The sequence below is a fragment of the Carlito syrichta genome, unplaced genomic scaffold (genome assembly GCF_000164805.1).
Source record: "Carlito syrichta isolate Samal-C Ts95f unplaced genomic scaffold, Tarsius_syrichta-2.0.1 Scaffold309195, whole genome shotgun sequence".
Lineage (NCBI taxonomy): Eukaryota > Metazoa > Chordata > Mammalia > Primates > Tarsiidae > Carlito > Carlito syrichta.
Genome location: NW_007253291.1, coordinates 492,417 through 512,617, shown reverse-complemented (window position 1 = coordinate 512,617; position 20,201 = coordinate 492,417). Strand labels below are relative to the sequence as shown.

General features: G+C 42.1%; 2 protein-coding genes across 2 annotated transcripts in view; one reads left to right on the top strand and one right to left on the bottom strand.

The window, feature by feature from the left end:
• RIMS4 (regulating synaptic membrane exocytosis 4) overlaps nt 1-20,201 on the top strand; it is a 145,516-nt gene that overhangs the window by 11,034 nt on the left and 114,281 nt on the right. The window lies entirely within an intron of this gene.
• LOC103269346 (centriole, cilia and spindle-associated protein-like) lies at nt 16,454-18,073 on the bottom strand. Its single transcript, XM_008066921.1, is given in 3 exon segments — nt 16,454-17,024; nt 17,026-17,298; nt 17,991-18,073. Coding segments are annotated over 3 exon segments (927 nt in total).

Genomic DNA, 20,201 nt, shown 5'->3' with positions numbered 1-20,201 from the left:
GGCCAAAGCAGTTCTGCTGTCTTCATTCAACTCTGCAGATGGTATTTGATAGCAAGCTCTGTGATGCCAGGCTGGCTAGTGGTTCAGAAGTTATAATGTCTTTTTCTATGTACTGTAAGCCAGGGAACAACTTGGTATCAATAACAATAATTTATTTTTAAAAATTAGATCACTCCATAGATTCTAAGATGTGCATATTCTTATATTTTAGCCACTGAAATCATGAAGTATTTTACCATTTTACCATCAATGGATGTCATGGTTTAATTGGCAGCATCCCTCCTCCCACCCATATCCTTAGAAATACTGAAAAAAGAACATCTTTTAAAATCAATAACATCTTAGAGCAATGAAATACAGTACATTCTTATATTTTATCAAAGTAACACATATGTAGTTTCAAAAGCCAAGTAGTTCTGTTTTTATTATAGAAACCCTGAGCCGGGCTCGGTGGCTCAGCCTGTAATCCCGTGCCTTTGGGAGGCTGAGGTGAGTGAATTGCCTGAGCCCGCGGGTTCGAGACCCGCCTGGGCAGTGAGACCTTATCTCTACAATAAATCAAAAAATCAGCTGGGTGTGGTGGCGCATGCCTGTAATTCCGGCTACTCGGAAGGCTGAGGCGGAAGGATCGCTGGAGCCCAGCAGGCCGAGGCTGCGGTGGCTGGGAGCGGCCACTGCACTCCAGTCTGGACGACAGAGTGAGACTCCAACTCAAAAAAAAAAAAAAAAAAGAAACCCTGTCATCCTTCTGATAACTTCTCCTCAGGGGCAATGATTTTCAACTCATCAGCTGTTACTTCTGCTGTTTGCCTCTATTTCTAAATAACATTATAAACAGTTTTTTTAAAAAAAACAAACAAACAGTTCTTTCTTAAGTTCTCAATTTTGGATAATTTTTTATTGACTTCCTACTATGGAGTTGTAGATTTTGCTCTCAGAAATCTCCACTTTACATATATACATTACAGCATTCTTCTAATTTGTTTATATTTTATGTTTGCGGAACTTTTTTTACCTACCCCTGGAGTTAGAAGTGGCTTTAAAATTATATTTTATTCTTTTTTTTTTTTTTTTTGAGTTGGAGTCTCACTCTGTCGCCCAGACTGGAGTGCAGTGGCCGCTCTCGGCCACCGTAGCCTTGACCTGCTGGGCTCCGGGGATCCTTCCGCCTCAGCCTTCCAAGCAACTGGAACTACAGGCGTGTGCTACCATGCCCGGCTCATTTTCTGATTTATTGTAGAGATGAGGTCTCACCAAGTTGCCCAGGCAGGTCTTGAACCCACGGGCTCAGGCAATCCACTCATCTCAGCCTCCCAAAGGCGCGGGATTACAAGCTGAGCCACCAAGCCCGGCTGTATTTTATTCTTATTAAGGCTAAGTCTATATATAGTTAATAGAGGAAAGTAGTTCTACAAGTTTGTTATATATATATTTTAAAAGTCCTTAATGCTGTTTCCCATATCCTGCTTCTTTGAGCAACCACCTTCTGCTGTTTATCCCAGAATTATGAGCTTAATTTGCAATTCCCTGATTTTCTCAATTCTAGTAATATCTGTTGAGTAGTTTTTATAGAATATAAAAACTAGATCTCTTTCACATATACCTCACCCAGCATCTCCTCCAAATCTCCCAGGTATTCACCTACTTTCTGCTCTCCTCCAAATGCAACCTTTCAAAATAATTATATCATAATTTTAGTTATGTCAGTATGTACTGTTTACACATTGTTGTGACCATGAGAACGCTATTGACAGCCTTGTCTTGCCATATTCCATGGTCACCTTCCCTTTATTATACAACTTTTTGTTTTCCCTAAGATTAATCAAGTTTTCGTTTCTTATTTGATTGCTCAGTTTTCTATATTCTCGTTGCTAATGCCCTCATATTGTAGTAGTTTCCTGTTGCTGCCATAAAAAGACTTACTACAAATTTAGTAGCTTAAAACAGAACTCATTTATTATCTCACAGTTCTATAGGTAAGAAGACTGAGTATAGTATAAGTCAGCTGGGATTCTCCACTTAGAGTCTCATCCAGGGACTGGTCTTTTGTCCTGGAGGCTGCCCGCATTTCTTTTCATGCTTTTTATGATCACCTTGCCTCCAGCCATGTTGACTCAAGTCCCACTGACATTCAGAATCTCTGTAAACTTTCCCTTCTGCATCCTCTCTTCTGCTTCTTCTTCGGCCACATCTCTCTCACTCAGCTGGAGAAAGTTTTCTGCTTTTAAGTGTTCATGTAATTATTTTGAGCCCACCCAGTTAATCCAGGATAATCTCCCTATTTTAAGGTTTATATCTGCAAAGAAAGTCCATTTTGCCATGTAATATAACATATTCATAGGTTCCAATGATTAGGCAAGGATAGCATACTACACATTCTCTCCTTGGCACATTCCTTTATGCAACAAATGTTTACTAAGCATCTTTTATGTTCACAGTGCTGTGCTGGGTCCTCAGGTTATAGCATTTGACAAGACAAAATTCCTTATCCCCAAGAACTTACACTATAGTGGAATGTTCTTTAAATTTCTTCTCAGTATGTTCAAATTCATTAGATGTTTTAAATCAGTTTTGATTTATGAAGAAATCTTCCCAGAGTTGTCAGCCCTGCTCCAGTCTGCCTGGTACCTTCTAAGCCTAGGCTGTTGGCTTGGAGGCTTCTTTACTAACCTGGGGATGCCCTCTTCCTTAGCTTGGCTTCTTTCCTGGACCCTCTAGTTTCTCTTTTAAAATTTATTTCATTATTTTTGTGGGGAACATCCTTAAGTAGCTTCCTGAGAGAGGGAAAAAAAAATGTCTGTGAGATAAAGTTTTTGAAACCTTACCAATCTCAAAAGATTTTTATTCTGCCCTCATGCCTGGTTGATAATTTGCCTAGATATATGATCCTAGGTTGAAAATCACTTTTTCAAAATTGTGAAGGCATTTTCTCATGTTCCTCTAGTATCTATACTATCCCAGAATCTGATGCCTTTTTGATTCTTGAACCTTTGTAAAAACCGGGGTTGTCTTTCCCAAAGCTTCTTTTTGATTCTAATATTCTGAAATGTTATGATTAATGACAATAGGAGAATCATTGGGCTTCCTTCCTTCCTTAATTTCTTCCCTTTTCCCTTTTATCCTCCTTCCTCTATTCCTTTATTTTGTTCACTTTTTATTATAATAATTTTCAAATACAAAGTAGAGAATAGTACATTAACTCTCATGTGCCCATTACCTAGTTTTATTTTACTATTCTATTTATCCTTTATGCTTTTTCTTTCTTTCTTTCTTTCTTTTTGGCAGTGGTATGTTAAAGCAAATCCCAGAAATGATATCATTGCATCCATAAATACCTTAATATGTAGCTCTAACAGATGAGAATTTTTTTTAACCCAACCACAGTTTCATTGTCATGTGAAGGAAATTAACAATAATTTCTTAGCCGGGCTCAGTGGCTCAGCCTGTAATCCCGCGCCTTTGGGAGGCTGAGATGAGTGGATTGCCTGAGCCCGCGGGTTCGAGACCTGCCTGGGCAGCGAGACCTCATCTCTACAATAAATCAAAAAATCAGCCGGGCGTGGTAGCACATGCCTGTAATTCCGGCTACTCGGAAGGCTGAGGCCGGAGCCCCGCAGGTGGAGGCTGTGGTGGCTGGGAGCGGCCACTGCACTCCAGTCTGGGCGACAGAGTGAGACTCCAACTAAAAAAAAAACAACAAAAAAAACAGTAATTTCTTGCTATCGTATAATATACAGTCTAGGTTCAATTTTCCCTGATTGTTTCAAAAATGACTTTTTATATTGGCTTATTTAAATCAGTATCCAAACAATGTCTACACGTTGTGTCTAGTTGCTAGTATTCTCTTAAGCCTCTTAATCTCCTCAGTCCTCAGTCTTTTTTTTCCTCACACAACTTATTAGTTAAAGACAATGGGTAAATTATTCTATAAAGTTTCTCATAGTCTGGATTTGACTGATTGGATCCTTGAATGTCCCGTAAAGTAGTTAATCTAGAGGCTTGCTTATATTTCAGTTCAGTTTTTTCAGTAATAATATTTTATAGATGGGACTGTATATTTCCTATCGTATCATCTCAGGAGACACATAAAGTCTTAACTATTCCTCGGGTATCTCTTCCAGTATGAAAATCCATTTCCTTCAGTTCTGGGATACTTTTGTAAGTTATTTGTTTGAATATTTTCTTCCTTCCTCTCCTTATTTTCTGTATCTTCACTTTCCAGAACTTCAGTTATTTACATATTTGACTTCTTGGAATGGCTGTCTAATTTTACTATTTTTCATCTTTTTGTCTTTGGGTCTATTTTTTGGATATTATCTTCCAGCTTGCACTAAGTCAGGCTTTTGTGCAAGATTCAGGAACATAAACCACTCTAAGTACTATAGGCAGGAAGGAATTGAATACAGGGAGTTAGGTACTTGCAGACTCATGAGAAGAGCTGGAGTTGCAGAAGTCAGGGGAACTTTTGTTTCAAAGATAACATATCTGTGATTGTAAGGTCAGAGGTGCTACTGCTACTCCTGCTGCCATAATCATAAATGTTTTGACACCCATGAAGCTGGGGTCTATGCAATGGATCAGGGAGTCTAGGCACTTTGATGTGCTCAAAAGTAAAATTCAAAGACAAAAAGGCTGTTTTCTGGCTTGAATGAGAAGTTAAAATGACAAAGTAGTCTATGACATATCAACTTTCATGAAGTCTTTTATATACATCCTCTAATTTTGGCTTTCCATTTTACTGGAACAAGAGCTGGGATCCTGACTCAAAGAGGTCTATAGGTGTAATCAGTAGTACAGTTCCTATAGCTATATAGCTCTCACCAACTTTGCTAAAAAAAAAAAGTGTAGGCTGTATCAGGGAGACCAGAATTCTGGACTCACTGAATTAAATTTTGGTAATGTAATCAGCTTTGTTGTCATATAAATGAGGTCACTAGGAAAGGTAAGCATTGTTAATGTTAAAAAAAAAAAAGAATTCTGAGTCTGTATTTCAATTTCATGATAGCTGACCCAGAAATAAGTTTCACAGTGTGTATAGGCTCTGTAGATTTCTACCTGTAGAGAAAGTGGCAAGAACTTGTCACGCTCCAGTACTTCCTCTTGTCTAGGAAAGTTCACAGAGCTATTCGCCTCCAGTCTCCCTCTTCAGAGTGCCAGCTGGGCTAAAAGAATCATTAATTGACTGAATGTTTGTGTGAATATTTTAAGAATTGTATTTTTTAGCACTTAATTTTAAGTAAGAAAACACCTGCTGTATTCACTTTATTTTATTAATTTGTTTATTCTGAGTTGAAGTCTCACTCCGTCGCCCCGGCTGGAGTGCAGTGGCACGCACACTCATGGCCATCCCAGCATCGAACTTCTGGGCTCCAGCGATCCTTCTGCCTCAGCCTTCCGAGTAACTGGAACTACAGAGGCGCATGCTACCATGCCCAGCTAATTTTTGATTTATTGTAGAAACGAGGTCTCGCCAATGAACCCACAGGCTCAGGCAATCCACTCACCTCAGCCTCCCAAAGTCCTGGGATTGTAGGCTGAGCCACTGAGCCCAGTCTGTATTCACTTTAAATAATGTATTTTCATTGTAAGGAAATGAAAATATTAAAGATAAAAACAAAGCCCCTGTGACCTCCACCCCCCAAAGCCATTTTTCCTTCCCAGAAATAACCACACTGTCAATTATATAGCAGCATGTATCAGTCATGGTAGGTGAGGTTATGCTGCAATAACAAACATCCTCATAGTCTCCATGATTTATAATAACAAAGATTGACATCTTGATCACCTACCTCACAGATTTGTCATGGGTTGACTTCAGCTGTTTGAACACAGGTCAAAGAAGCAGCTGGACATGCTGATCTCACAGAGGAAAAACAATAGTGGAATCTCTGAAAACTTTTGCTTGGAAGTCTTACATGTCACTTTCATTCATATTCCCTCGGCCAAAGCAAAATCATGGCAATACCTGACTTCAGTGGGGTGGGGATGTGTAATCCTTCCATAGGGAGAGGCAGTAAAACATTCCCTATGCTTTTCTGGAGCACATAAAACTATAGAAATAGATATCATTATTTTTTTGAGTTGGAGTCTCACTGTTGCCCAGGTTGGAGTGCAGTGGCACACTCATGGCCACTGCAGCCTTGACCTGCTGGGCTCAGGTGATCCTTCTTCCTCAGCCTTCCAAGTAGCTGGAATTACAAGCACACGCCACCACGCCCAGCTAATTTTTTGATTTATTTTAGAAATGAGATCTTACCAAGTTGCCCAGGCTGGCTTTGAATCCGTGGGCTCAGGCAATCCTCTCACCTTGGCCTCCCAAAGTTCTGGGATTATAGGCATGAGCCATCATGCCTAGCTGAGATATCATTTTTTATGTAATTTATTATGGTTCTGAATCTTCATGTAAAAATATGTCTTAGATGCCTTTTTATGTTATGCAAATAGATCCACTTCCTTTTTAAGCAGCTATATAGTATGCCATGATATGAATGCACTATGGTTCATTTCACTATTTTCCCATTTGAAGACATTTGAATTATTTCTAATTTTTTATGGCTGCAAACAAGAGTAGAATGAATATCCTTTCCCTTGCTCCTTGTGCATATGTGTGCAAGTATTTCTCTGGGGTGGGTATGGAAAATAGAATTTCTTTTCTTTCTTTCTTTTTTCTTTCTCTGAGCAAGGTCTCACTCTGTTGTTCAGGCTGGAGTGCAGTGGCACAATCACAACTCACTGCAGCCTTGACCTGCTAGGCTCAGGCAATCCTCGCACATTAGACTTCTGAGTAGCCGGGACTACAGGCACATGCCATCATGCCTGGCTTGCTTATTCATTCATTCATTCATTCATTCATTCATTTATGAGTTGGAGGCTTACTCTATCGCCCAGGCTGCAGGGCAGTGGCATGATCATGGCTACCACAGCCTTGACCTGCTGAGCTCAGGCAATTCTTCTGCCCCAGCCTTACAAGTAGCAGTAACTACAGGTGCATACCACCACAGCTGACTAAAAATTTATTGTATAGATAAGGTCTCACTATGTTGTTCAGGCTGGTGTGGAACTCCTGGGCTCAGACAGTCCTCCCATCTCTGCCTCCCAAAGTGTTGGGATTACAGGAATGAACCACCACGCCTGGCCATTTAAAAAAAAATTTTTTTTTGTAGAGGCATGGTCTCACTGTATTGCCCAGACTCAAACTCCTGGGCTCAAGCAGTCTTCACACCTTGGCCTCCCAAAGTGCTGGGGTTACAAGTGTGAGCCACCATTCTCTACCAAGAAGTAGAATTTCTGATGAACAACTCTAAAAGAACTGTGCCAATTTTCTCTCTGTATCCTAAAGAGAATTTCAAGGAGAGTTTCATAAAGGAACTATTTACAAAGACTAATGCAGTACCCCAGAACAGGTAAGAGTGGGACTTTTGCTACCTCCAGGCCTGAAGGTGCTAGGAAAGAGTACTGTTAGTGGAACTCAGAGGAAAAGAGTCATGTGGGGAGGAATAGAGGAAGCCAGCCCAATATGGCCCTGCAGGCAAAAAGCTGAGGTGAATAAATACCTTGGAATTATTGTTTCCCCTGTTTTCCTACTAGACTGATCTCAACCAGATGACAGAGGGAATCTGCTGACGTCACCCTTGCAGGCCTACCCCCTCAGGCACAGAGGAAGTGAAGAACGATGGAGAGAACATCTGGAGGGGCAGAGAGAAGATATCCACCCCCACTCTCCCACCCACACTACAGAAAGCACCTTAATTGTTTGCCAATATCATAGGAAAAAAGTGGTACTTAATTGCATTTTAAATTTGCATTGCCCTAATTATTAGTGAAGCTAAGCATTTTTACATGAGTTTATTGGCAATTTGTGTTTCCTCTTCTATCCATATACTTTGCTCCCTTCCTTTTTTTTTTTTTTTTTGAGTTGGAGTCTCACTCTGTCACCCAGGCTGGCATGCAGTGGCATGCTCATGGCCACCCCAGCATCGACCCACTGGGCTCAGGTGATCCTTCTGCCTCAGCCTTCCAAGTAGCCAGAACTACAGGCGTGCGCTACCACACCTGGCTTATTTTCTGATTTCTTGTAGAGGTGAGGTCTCGTCAAGTTGCCCAGGCTGGTCACAAACTCATGGGTTCAGGCAATCCTCTCACCTCAGCCTCCTAAAACTGGGATTACAGGCTTGAGCTACCGTGCCTGGCCTATCTTTTTCTTAATGGTCTAGATAAAAATCATTTGTCTCATCTCACAGTGTGTCACTTGTCTTTTATCTTTGCCTTGTCATAAGAAGGTTTAAGCCAGGTGTGGTGGCCAACCTGGACAACTTGGGGAGACCTCATCTCTACAATAAATTAAAAAATTAGCCAGGCATGGTGGCACATACCTGTAGTTCTTGCTACTTGGAAGGCTGAGGCAGAAGGATCACTTGAGCCCAGCAGGTCGAGACTACGGTGGCCAGGAGCGTGCGCCACTGCTCTCCAGCCTGGGTGAGAGTGAAACTCCTACTCAAAAAAAAAAAAAAAAAAAAAAAGATTTAAACATATTGGCATAATAATTTAATTATGTCTTTCCTTTATGGTTTTTGTATTGTGTCTTGTTTAAGGACAGCCTACCCTACTCTCAAGTGACCAATGTATTCTTCTATATTTTTTCTAATACTTTTAATCTAATATTTAGTTTAATCTTATATTTGATCTTATACTTAGTTATATTTTATCTTATATTTAGTTCTTTAACTCACTGGGGATTTAGTTTTGGAAATGATATGAGGTACAATCAAATTAATTTATTTTCCTAAATTCAACATCCAGTTGTCACAATAGCTTTTATTGAATAGTTCACTATTTCCCTGTTAATTGAAATAGTATTTTAATACATAATTGTAATGGTTAACTTTAAGTGTCAACTTGACTGGGCTAAGGAGTGCTCAGGTCTCTGGTAAAGCATAGTTTCTGGGTGTCTATGAGGGTATTTCCAGAAGGGAATTCTCTCACAAACATGTGGGGGATGACATTTGAATAAGTAGACTGAATAAGGAAGATCCAGTCTCACCAATGTGAAACCTGAATAGAACAGGAAGGCAGAGGATGGGTGAGTTCACTCTCTTCTTGAGCTGGGACGTCCTGCTTGTGGACACTGGAGCTCCGGAGTCTTGGGCCTTACACTAGCAGCCCCATTCCCCACTGTTTTCAGGCCCTCACCTTCAGACTAGGAGTTACACTGAGAACCTGCTCTGGTTCTCAGACTTTCAGACACAGACTGAGTGGCACCCCTGACTTTCCTACCAGACATAAAATCATGAGACTTGTCAGCCTCCATAACTTGAATGAGCCAGTTCCTAGAATAAATCTCCTCTTCTATATCTATTTAAGTCTTTTGGGTTTTGTTTCTCTGGAGAACCCTGGGCAATACAAATATTTAACAAATTCCCATAAGTACATTTCTGAAATCTCACTGATATATTTGTAAATCTCAGTACCATTCTGTTTTAGTTACTAAACATATATGCTTTGATGACTGGTAAGGCAAGTTGTTTCTCTTTTTTTTTTTCTAAGTTGCCTTTGCTACACCTGCATAATTATTGTTTTACATGAAGTTTAGAATCAGTTTGCTGATTCTCACTAAAAAGAAATATGCAGTATCTTGTCAGGATTGTGTTGAACTTATGTATTCATGTAGAGAGAATTTATTTCTTTTTGATAATTGTATTTTTTTCCATCCAGGAAGATAATATATTCTTCCATTTGTATCTCTCAGTACAGTTTAGCATTTTCTTTATAAAAGCCTAGCACATTTTTAATAGATTGGTCCCTAGGTATTTTAGTATTTTTGTTGTGAGTTTATTTTATTGTATTTTACTTTTTTGAGTTGTAATCTCACTCTGTCACCCAGGCCAGAGTGCAGTGGCACGCTCACAGCCACTGCAGCCTCAACCTGCTGGGCTCAGGTGATCCTTCTACCTCAGCCTTCCAAGTAGCTGGAACTACAGGCATGCGCCACCACGGCCAGCTAATTTTTTGATTTATTGTAGAGATGAGGTCTCAACAAGTTGACCAGGATGGTCTCAAACCCGTGGGCTCAGGCAGTCTTCTCATCTCCGCCTCCCAAAGTGCTGGCTGGCATTACAGGCGTGAGCCACCACACCCAGCCCTGTTGTTATTTTTAAATGGCATATTTTGTTCTGTGATTTTGGTCATTGTATGTTTGTCCAAATTGCTAAACTCTCTTATTAATTAAATAGTTGTTAGTTGATTTAAATGAGTTTTAAGAATTTTTATCTTTTAGTGATACAGAACATAATACTGTTGTTTACCCTTTCTTTCTGAATTTTGTATGTCTTGCCTTCCCAAGACAGTTTTGTTTGTTTATTTGTTTTGGTTTTTTTGTTTTGTCTTGTTTTTTGAGTCAAGGTCTCACTCTGTTGTCCAGGGTAGTGGTTAATAGTCAGACTGCCTAGGTTCATGTCTTGCTCTGAGGCCAACAGATTGGAGACTTTGACTTTGGACTCAATTCTTCATCTTTCTGTACTCAGTTTCTTCATTTGTTAATGTTAAACTCCCACAAAATGTCCACATCCTAATCCCCAGAACGTGTGAATATGTGAGGTTACATGGAAAAGGGGAATTAAAATTGCAGATGGAATTAAAGTGACTAGTCAGCTGCCCTTAAAATAGGGAATTAGGCTGGGTACAGAGTGGCTCACATCTCTAACAGCACTTTGGGAGGCCAGGAGTTTGATTCCAGCCTGGGAAACACAGTGAGACCTCATCTCTACCAAAAATTTAAAAATTAGCCAAGCATGGTGGCATGCACCTGTAGTCCCAGCTACTAGGGAGGCTGAGGAGGGAGGATCACTTGAGCCCAGGAGGTTGAGGTTATGGTGAGCTATGATTATGCTACTACACTCCAGCCTGGGAGACAGAAGGAGACCCCAGCTCAATTCTCGTAGTCACAAGAATCCTTAAAAGATGGAAGAAGAGGTAGAGGGTGAGCATCAGAGTGAGAGAGCAAGAGATGTGAGGATGCTAGGTGGCTGGCTGGAGGCGTCACGACCAAGGAGTACAGGTGGCCTCTAGAAGCTGAAAAAGGCAAGGAAACAGATTCTCCCCTAGAACTTCGGGACAGGATCAGCCTTGCCAACACTTTGACCCCATAAAGCTCATTTCAGACTTCTAGCGTCTGGAACTATAGGAGAATAAAGATGTGGGGGTTTTGTTTTGTTTTGTTTGAGTCAGAGTCTCACTATTGCCCAAGCTAGAGTGCAGTGGCACGCTTACGGCCACCGCAACCTCAACCTTCTGGGCTCAGGCAATCATTCTGCCTTAACCTTCCAAGGAGCCAGAACTACAGGCACGTGCCACCATGCCTGGCTAATTTTCTCATTTATTGTACAGATGAGGTCTTACCAAGTTGCCCAGGCTGGGATTACAGGATTAAGCCACTAAGTTTGTGGCAATTTGTTATAGCAGCAATAAAAACAAAAAGAATACAAGGATTAAGAGAACGCATATAAGGACTTAGAACACTGCCTGATAAATCATGTTTAATAAATGTTATTATTCTTGGTTTTCTTCTTAAAATTGCAGTAAAGTAAATACCCTTTCAAAAATGTACTATAATTTCAGATCTTTAAAAGGGTTTTTAAGTATGGAATGGTAGAAACAGGTTGCCTTTGAGTCAAGAGACTTGAGTTCTACACACAACTTACCCCGCTATGTGACTTTGGGCAGGCCATTGTGGGCTTTAGTTTCCACATCTGTTAAGTGAAAGCTAAACCTCAGATTTTATTCATTCATTCATTCATTCATTTACTTATTAATTCATTCATTCATGTATGTATGAATGAGTTGGGGTCTCACTCTGTCGCGCAGGCTGGAGTACTGTGGCATGCTCACGACCACCACAGCTTCAACCTGCTGGACTCAGGCAATCCTTCTGCCTCAGCCTCCTGAGAAGCTAAGACTACAGATACGTGCCACCACACCTGGCTAATTTTTTGATTTTTTGTATAGACAGGGTCTCACTATGTTGCCCAGACTGGTCTTGAATTCCTAGGCTTAAACAGCCCTCTCGGCCTCCCAGAGTGCTTGGATTACAGGCATGAGCCACCATGCCCAGCCATTAGACTGCAGTTTTTCTAGACTTTATCCTTAGCTACCCACTTCACAATTCTTGCTATATTTTCATGCAACCTGTAATATGATTCACTTTATATTTAAATCAACTTTCTTTTTTAAAATTTAAATTTATTTGAAATAGAAAATGTGGTTGGACTTGTTGGCTTAACCTGTAATCCCAGCACTTTGGGAGGCCAAGGCGAGTGGATTGCCTGAGTCCATGGGTTTGAGACCAGCCTGGGCAATTTGGTGAGACCTCATCTCTACAATAAATCAAAAATTAGCTGGGTGTGGTAGCATGTGACTGTAGTTCCGGCTACTTGGAAGGCTGAGGCAGAAGGATCGCCAGAGCCCAACAGGTTGACTCTGGGGTGGCCATGAGTGTGCCACTGCACTCCAGCCTGCGCGACAGAGTGAGACCCCAACTCATTCATACATACATGAATGAATGAATGAATGAATAAGTAAATGAATGAATGAATAAAATTTGTAGTTTAGCTCTCACTTAACAGATGTGGAAACTAAAGCCCACAATGGCCTGCCCAAAGTCACATAGCGGGGTAAGCTGTGTGTAGAACTCAAGTCTCTTGACTCAAAGGCAACCTATTTCCACCATTCCATGCTTAAAAACCTTTTTAAAGATCTGAATTCCAGCCTGTGTAACAGAATGAGACTCCAACTCAAAAAAAAAAGAAATAGAAAATGTACTGTATTATGTGGAAAATCAGTAACCCATGCCTTAGTGGAAGGTAACTATAAGAATAAATATAATGGGTCAGGCACAGTGGCTCAAGCCTGTAATCCCAGCACTTTGGGAGGCCGAGGTGAGGGGATTGCCTGAGCTCAGGGGTTTGAGACCAGCCTGGGCAACTTGGTGAGACCTCGTCTCTACAATATATCAAAAAATTAGCTGGGTGTGGTAGCACACACCTGTAATTCCTACTTGAAAGGCTGAGGTGGAAGGATCACCTGAGCCCAGCAGGTTGATGCTGGGGTGGTGAGTGAAACTCTGACTCAGGAAAAAAAAAGAGAATAAATATAATGGAACATGATACCATTATTAAACTGTAGTTCAATATTATTGCTTACAAAATACTTTTCCCCTCCACAAAAGACTTTGAACCTAAATCCCATCTCTGTTTAAAAGAGAGACTAAGAAGTACAGAGGTATTAAAGACAGCACTAAGCTTAGGCTGTTTTCTTTCAGTAACCAAAGAACTAAAAGTAAATTAGAATGTAGTCAGTCATGGCCATCATTAATAAAACAAAAAACAACAGATGCTGGCGAGGATACAGAGAAAGGGGAACACTTCTACCCTATTGGTGGGAATGAAAACTAGTTCAACCTCTATGGAAAATAGTGTGGCAATTTCTAAAAGAACTAGAAACTGACGTTCCATACAACCCAGCAATCCTTCTTCTGGGAATATACCTGGAGGAACTCAAATCTTTCTACTAGATACCTGTGCATGCATGTTTATTGCAGCACTGTTCACAGCAGCAAAAACATGGAACCAACTGTACTGCCCATCTAAACTGGACGGGATTAAAAAAAAGTACATATACACAATGGAATATTACACGGCCATAAAGAAGGACATTATTATTTTCCTATTGTCTCACTTTTATTTTTAGGCATACAAAAACATAAAGAAGTAAGGCAACAAACTTCTTGGGGGTTTGCTTCTAATCTGTTTAAACAGTAGAGAGAGCATTGCAAATCAAGTTGAAGTCGCTTTGCGTCCTTCCTGAGTTCATTCTTCTCCCTCTCTCTCCATGGGTAACCACCATTGTGAATTGCTTATGTATCTTTTCCTACCATGTTTTAATATATTATCACATGTATATCCATAAATACATAAAATTGCCTTGTGGGTTTAAAATTTTTAATATAAATGTCATTGTATCATATAGTTTGCTTTTGCTACTTAGCATTTAAGTTCTCAAGAACTAAACATGTTCATACTTAGCAGATATGGTTCATTTTCACTGTTGTGACAGTGAAGATATTCATTGTCTGAATGTACCACTACATGTTTATCTATTTTATATTTATATATATTTTTTTATGACAAGTTGTTTTAATTAAGAACTTGAAACCAAAATCCTAAAGAGTTTTATGTAGCATTTATTTGAAATATCACTGGATTCTCAGTTTCGGATTTTTTAAACATGTAAGGTGATTTTTAAACAATCTCACTGTCTTGCATATTGTTCCAAGAGTTAGGAACATGATTACAACCACATTCGTTTGTAAAAAGAGAGGGAAAAAAAGTAGGACCGCCAAAGTATAACAACTTGAAAATTTTCCTAGGCTCAAAAGGTGTTTTCTTAAAAGGAAAAGAACCCCAACAAACTAAGGACTTGGACATAGGAGTAAGCTTCACAATTAATTCATACTGACTTATTCATTGTTCATGCACAGTAAAAGTACTTTAGAAGTCTTGTTCATTGGTCCTACACTTAAAAAGAAAGACAAAAAATTGACCAGTATTTGCCTTCTAGGTTTTATCTTTGTCTGGAGTTCTCAGTATGTGTTTACTACTGAGTAAACACATTAAGTACAAGTCTGTTTTCTAAATAAGAAAAAGTCTGGCTTGTACAAAGTCTAGAGGAAGTCAGATTTCTAAGGCAGACCATCCATGTGGGGCCTGAACTACCCTGTCAGGTGAGCGGGAAGGTCAACACCGAAATGTATAAGAAGTGACTCCAAAGGAACAGTTTTCATAGTCAGCTACACCATCACAAACTACCACATGAATGTGATCTTTAGTACCCTCACATCTAATGCCAAATCTTCATTCACACAGCTTCAGGTGCTAAGTCGGCATAGGCAAAGTACCTTTCATATCTTATCTAAAGAAGCTAGCTCATATCCTTCTAGTAAATTTCTGTCTCTACAGATGGGGAAGACTTCATTCATTTGATGGAAACCAGCATTTTTAAAAATGCTTTTTCTACCCCAAAAGCAGATATACTCAAGAGAAGGAGCACTATTTATATAGACTTGGGCCTATCCATATACCACCATTCTCTCACATTGGAGTGTAGGTAAGACCTGCTGGCTAGGAATCAGAGTAATGTATTTCAACCTAAAGTCTGAATATTGTCCATTGTCAAGTTTTTGTTATGGTTGAGTTCTGTAGAAGAAAAAGCAGAGAAAGTGGGGGTGGGCAACAGTGTGTCACTGGTATCTTCTCATTGGTCCCCATCGCAATGAGCCAAATGATCTCAACTTACTAAATACAGTTTCACAATCTAAGTTCTAAATAGCATTGCTAGCTATTACAGAAGAGACAAGAGTCCATGATGGGTGGTTGTGACAAGGTCAGGGTGTGACAAGTGACTAAGTCCACAGTGTGTGTTCTGAAACCACAATAAAAATGTGACCATCTTGGACTCAAAGGACACTATGATACTCTACACACATATCGCCTTGGCACTTTGTCTACTGGAATATATTTGAACTGTTAAGTAACAAGTGCATAGATAATAACTTAAAGTGAACTTTGCCCCACCCAGATAATTCTGAAATATCACAATCTACATGGAAGGACACTGAGCTGAAGCACAGTAAGCTGACCGCTCAGGAACTAGCAGAGTTCCAGCTTCACCATGCGTGGAATCAACAGCAGTGTCAAACTCACGTTGGACTTGATGGCTTTCACAAAGAAAGTGCACAGAAAGAAAGCAAGTCTTGTGCTACAAGACATAATGGTCTTATAGTGATGGAAACTGAAAAGTCATTCAGAAAACTGGATGAAACTGGGCTCCACCTACATGTACGAAAAGAATACTGAGTTGTGAGCATCTGTAGCCATTAAAGACATTTGGTGTCAGTATCTTAAAAGACTAAGATGCTTTAAAAACAAAACCCTTATAAGAATATCAAAGATTGAGGGAATTATCTTCATAAGTAACCAAATGTCTATGGCTTCAACTGTCCGCCCTACTGCAAGGTAGGCAATAGTCATCAAAATGAAACAATCTTTTAGAAATTCCCTAGGAAAGACCCTGCATAATCAACTGGTTTCTTAAACCCGTGTCCTGTTTCTCTTGAGGGTCTCTGTTTTGCTTCGCTTCTCCTTCCTGCCTTTTACCCTCCTTAAAAGATCAGGCTGTCAGGCTGGGCTTGGTGGCTCAGCCTGTCATCCCAGCACTTTGGGAGGCCAAGCCAAGTGGATTGCCTGAGCCCATTCCGGCCACTTGGAAGGCTGAAGGCTGAGACGGAAGGATCGCCAGAGCCCAGCAGGCTGACTCAGGGGTGGCACTCCAGCCTGGGGGAGGGAGTGAGACTCCAACTCAAAAAAAAAAAAAAAAAGATCAGGCTGTCCATGCAAGCGTGTCTCTAGGCTCTTGCAGAGTAATAGCGCATGTACTCTATCATCCACGGATTCTCCAAGGAGGGTGCCTTCAACCGCCTGTTCCTCTCCACATCCACTGAGTGAGCGCGTTGCCTCTGAGCCACCGGTTTCCTCTTTTCCACCTGTCTTCTGTTCTTGGCTCGTAATGCTGATCCATGAATCTCATGCACAGGGGCAGACGCACAGACGTTGTGAGTTTTTTGGCTTCCTGTGTCTGCTTGTTTTTCTCCCCAGCCATAGAGAGCAAATGGATGTTTGTTTTCTTTTATCTTACAGGATGGTCTTTGAGGACTTTTGCCTGCTCTCCTGCTTCCTCTAGCAAATAAGGCACTTGGTTGTTGTCGTGGGTCGACGCCGGCAGGTAACCTGTCAGTCTCTCTGGTTCCGATTTGTTGTTCCGGTTTTTCTTCTCCATCTCTCACTGGCGGCGCTGGCAGGGCCGCGCCCTCCGCGTCGCGGGCCTCCGCGCCCCGCTTCCCCGGGGCCCCGCGCACCCGCCGGCGCGTCTCCTCCCGCGCAGCGGGCTCGGCAGGCGGCGGCGGAGACCCGGGGGCCTGCGGGACCCCCGGCGCCCGAGGCCTCGGACGACGCCGAGTCGTCCCAGAGCCGGGGCGCGTGCGCTTGCTCCAGCAGCCGGCGGCCCAGGCGGTAGCGCAGCAGCTGGCGGGAGCACGGCGCGTACTCGTCCCAGCGCGGCTCCCGGAAGCGCTTCATGGACTCGCTCTTCACCCCGCTCCCCGGGACGTGGTGCCGCCGCCGCCGAGAGCCGCTCCGGCCACCGGCGGGGCCGGACACGACACAGAGGCCGCTCCCCCCCCTCCGGCCGGCCCTGCCCGCCGCAACGTTTAAACCCGGGCCCCGCCCGAAGGGGACGCTATCTATTTTATTTTTTAAGAGATGGGATCTTGCTGTGTTGCCCAGGCTGAAATGCAGTGACTATTCATAGGCACAATTGTAGCTCCCTGCAGCCTCGAACTGGCTTCAAGCCATCCTGCCTCAGCTTCATGAGTAGCTGGGACTATAGGCGTGCACCACCACCTAATTTTTTTTTTTTTTTGGTAGAGACAGGAATCTCACTTTGTTGCCTAGGTTGGTCTCAAATCCCTAGGCTCAGGTGTGAGCCACTACACCTGGACTATTTCTTTCTTTTTTTTGAGTAAGAGTCTCACTCTGTCACCCAGGGTGGAGTGCAGTGGCATGCTCACGGCCACTGCAGCCTTGACCTGCTGGGCTCAGGCGATCCTTCCACCTCAGCCTTCCAAGTGGCTGGAGCTACAGGCATGTGCTACAACGCCCGACTAATTCCTATTTCATTTTTATAATACCTATTGAGGATATAGGTTGTTTCCTTAACACTGCAGTGAATATCCTGGAGCAACTCATGGTGCACACAAGAAAGCTCTCCATGTCCCTTAATGGGGGGGGGGAGGGAAGGAAGGAAGGAAGGAAGGAAGGAAGGAAGGAAGGAAGGAAGGAAGGAAGGAAGGAAGGAAGGTCTCAAGGAAGGTCTCCAGGGTATACATGTAGAAGTTGTTGCTGGACAGAGCTGCTCTTGATTGTTCCCACTTCTTACTTGAGATATCAAGGAGCTCATCACTAACCATTTGTCCACCCAGTGGAACATTGCATTTTACTTTTTTGCTAATGGATTGGAATCCATAAAATAATCCATATATTATTTCAGCATAAATAACCAAAATTCATGATCCATATTTTATTTCAGCATAAATAACCAAAATTCATTGGTTATTGAAGCTGAGTGGCAGGCATGGCCTGGGGTGGGCAGAACCATTTTCACTCTCTAAATCCCTCTCCCACTACCCTATCACTGATGCTGTCTTCCTCCCAGCCATCCTCTGTGTTTGAGCAGCAGTGGATATGGGATAGATACTGGGTTCTGTAGTGGACTTGTGGTACACCACCTGGACTCCAGGACTGAGGCGCTTATTCCCCCAACTGAGGTGAATATTGTCTGCTGACACCTCTCAGCAGAGTCCTGGTTGGCAACTTGCCTTCAACTGAAGAGAGCAAGCTGGCCCAAATTCACACCTCCTTTCTGGGATAGTCTGCATCCAATAACTGATGTGAGAGATCCAAGGTCATACCCCTTGCCATCCCAGCTCCGTATTCCCCATGGCATCAGCTGAAGCCTTTGTTCAGGTTATAGGAGTTCAATGTTCCCCTCCCAGGGATGTATTTTTTTTTTTTTTTTTTGAGTCAGAGTCTCACTCTGTTTCCGAGGCTGGAGTGCAGTGGTATGCTCACGGCCATGCCAGCGTCAACCCCCTGGGCTCAGGCGATCCTTCGCCTCAGCCTTCCAAGTAGCCGTAACTACAGGTGTGCACTACCACACCCGGCTGATTTTTTTGATATAGAGACGAGATCTCTCCAAGTTGCCCAGGCTGGTCTCCAACACCTGAGGTCAGGCAATCCTCTTGCCTTGGCCTCCCAAAGTGCTGGGATTGCAGGCTTGAGCCACCACGCATGGCCAGGGATGTGATTTTGACAGCACTCTGCAATACACTTTCTACATGCAAATCTCCATCTTGGAGTGTCATTCCTGGGGAACCTGACCCACAACAGCATACTTGAAGTCAGACGGAATTGGGTTTGTCTTCAAACACGAACTAGCTATGTAACTTTAGAGATTAGAAGTCCACCATATGCCTCTATAAGCCTCAGGTTTTTAATAAATAAGGAGGCAATAATAATAGTACAGTAAGTCCTCACTTAACGTCCTCGATAGGTTCTTGGAAACTGCAAAATGATGTGTAGCAGGTCCTCAAATGTCGTTTCATCATAATGATAGGGGGAAAATGGTTGCATTATATGGCTTTTCACTTAAAGTTGCAGTTTCCAAGAAACTATTGTCATTAAGTGAGGACTTACTGAATCTGCCTCTTGCAGTTACCATGAGAATGAAGAGAAATCATACTTGGAAAACATTCAGCACACTCTCCAGCACATGCTAATTGCTCAAAACAAGTGCTAACCTGTTAGTAGAATTAATACATTAAAACACTAGTCTTGGTAGACTAAGAGGGCAGAGGAGATGGGGAGATTTTGCTGAAATGTATTCTCCCCTTTTCTCCTTGCCTGCATTTCCAGAAACCAGTGAGTGCTCTTACGCTCCGCCCTGCTAAAGCAGAAGTGGCCTGTCATGCTAACTTGCTTCCGGAGGATGGCGCCAGCAGATAAGGCTGCAGTCCTGCCCTGGTCAGTAACAGTTTTTACTACTCACAAACCACATATCAGTTTCATATGCATTATCTTATCTGCTGTATTTTCATCAACCATGTACCAGATGCTGACTATTCCTCATTTATTCTTTCATCCTTCTTCAGCAAATGCTTACTGAGACACTTACTCCAGTCAAAGAGCAGCTTTAAATCTCTTCTAAAACATGATGGTGACTAAGAAACAAAAAAGGAAATATGTAAAATCCTAAGCCCTTGCCGACTTTTGAGAGATTAATAAGACAAGTTCCAGCCATTGATTTCTTTCTGACTCTGGGATGGTGCCAACTCGTGCTCTGGAGGAAGGCTGCTTTAATAAAGCACACGAGGCTTAATTCAAAGGAAACGGAGTCAGGAGAAACCGATTGCTCTGTGGGAGCAGCCAAGGTGCAGTTTCCTGAGGACTGTTGATCTGCAGGCAGAGCACCAGTCCCTGGTCTGGTAAAAATTGCCGAGCAGGCGAAAGAAGAAAACTCGTGAAGGGAGCAGAGAGAAG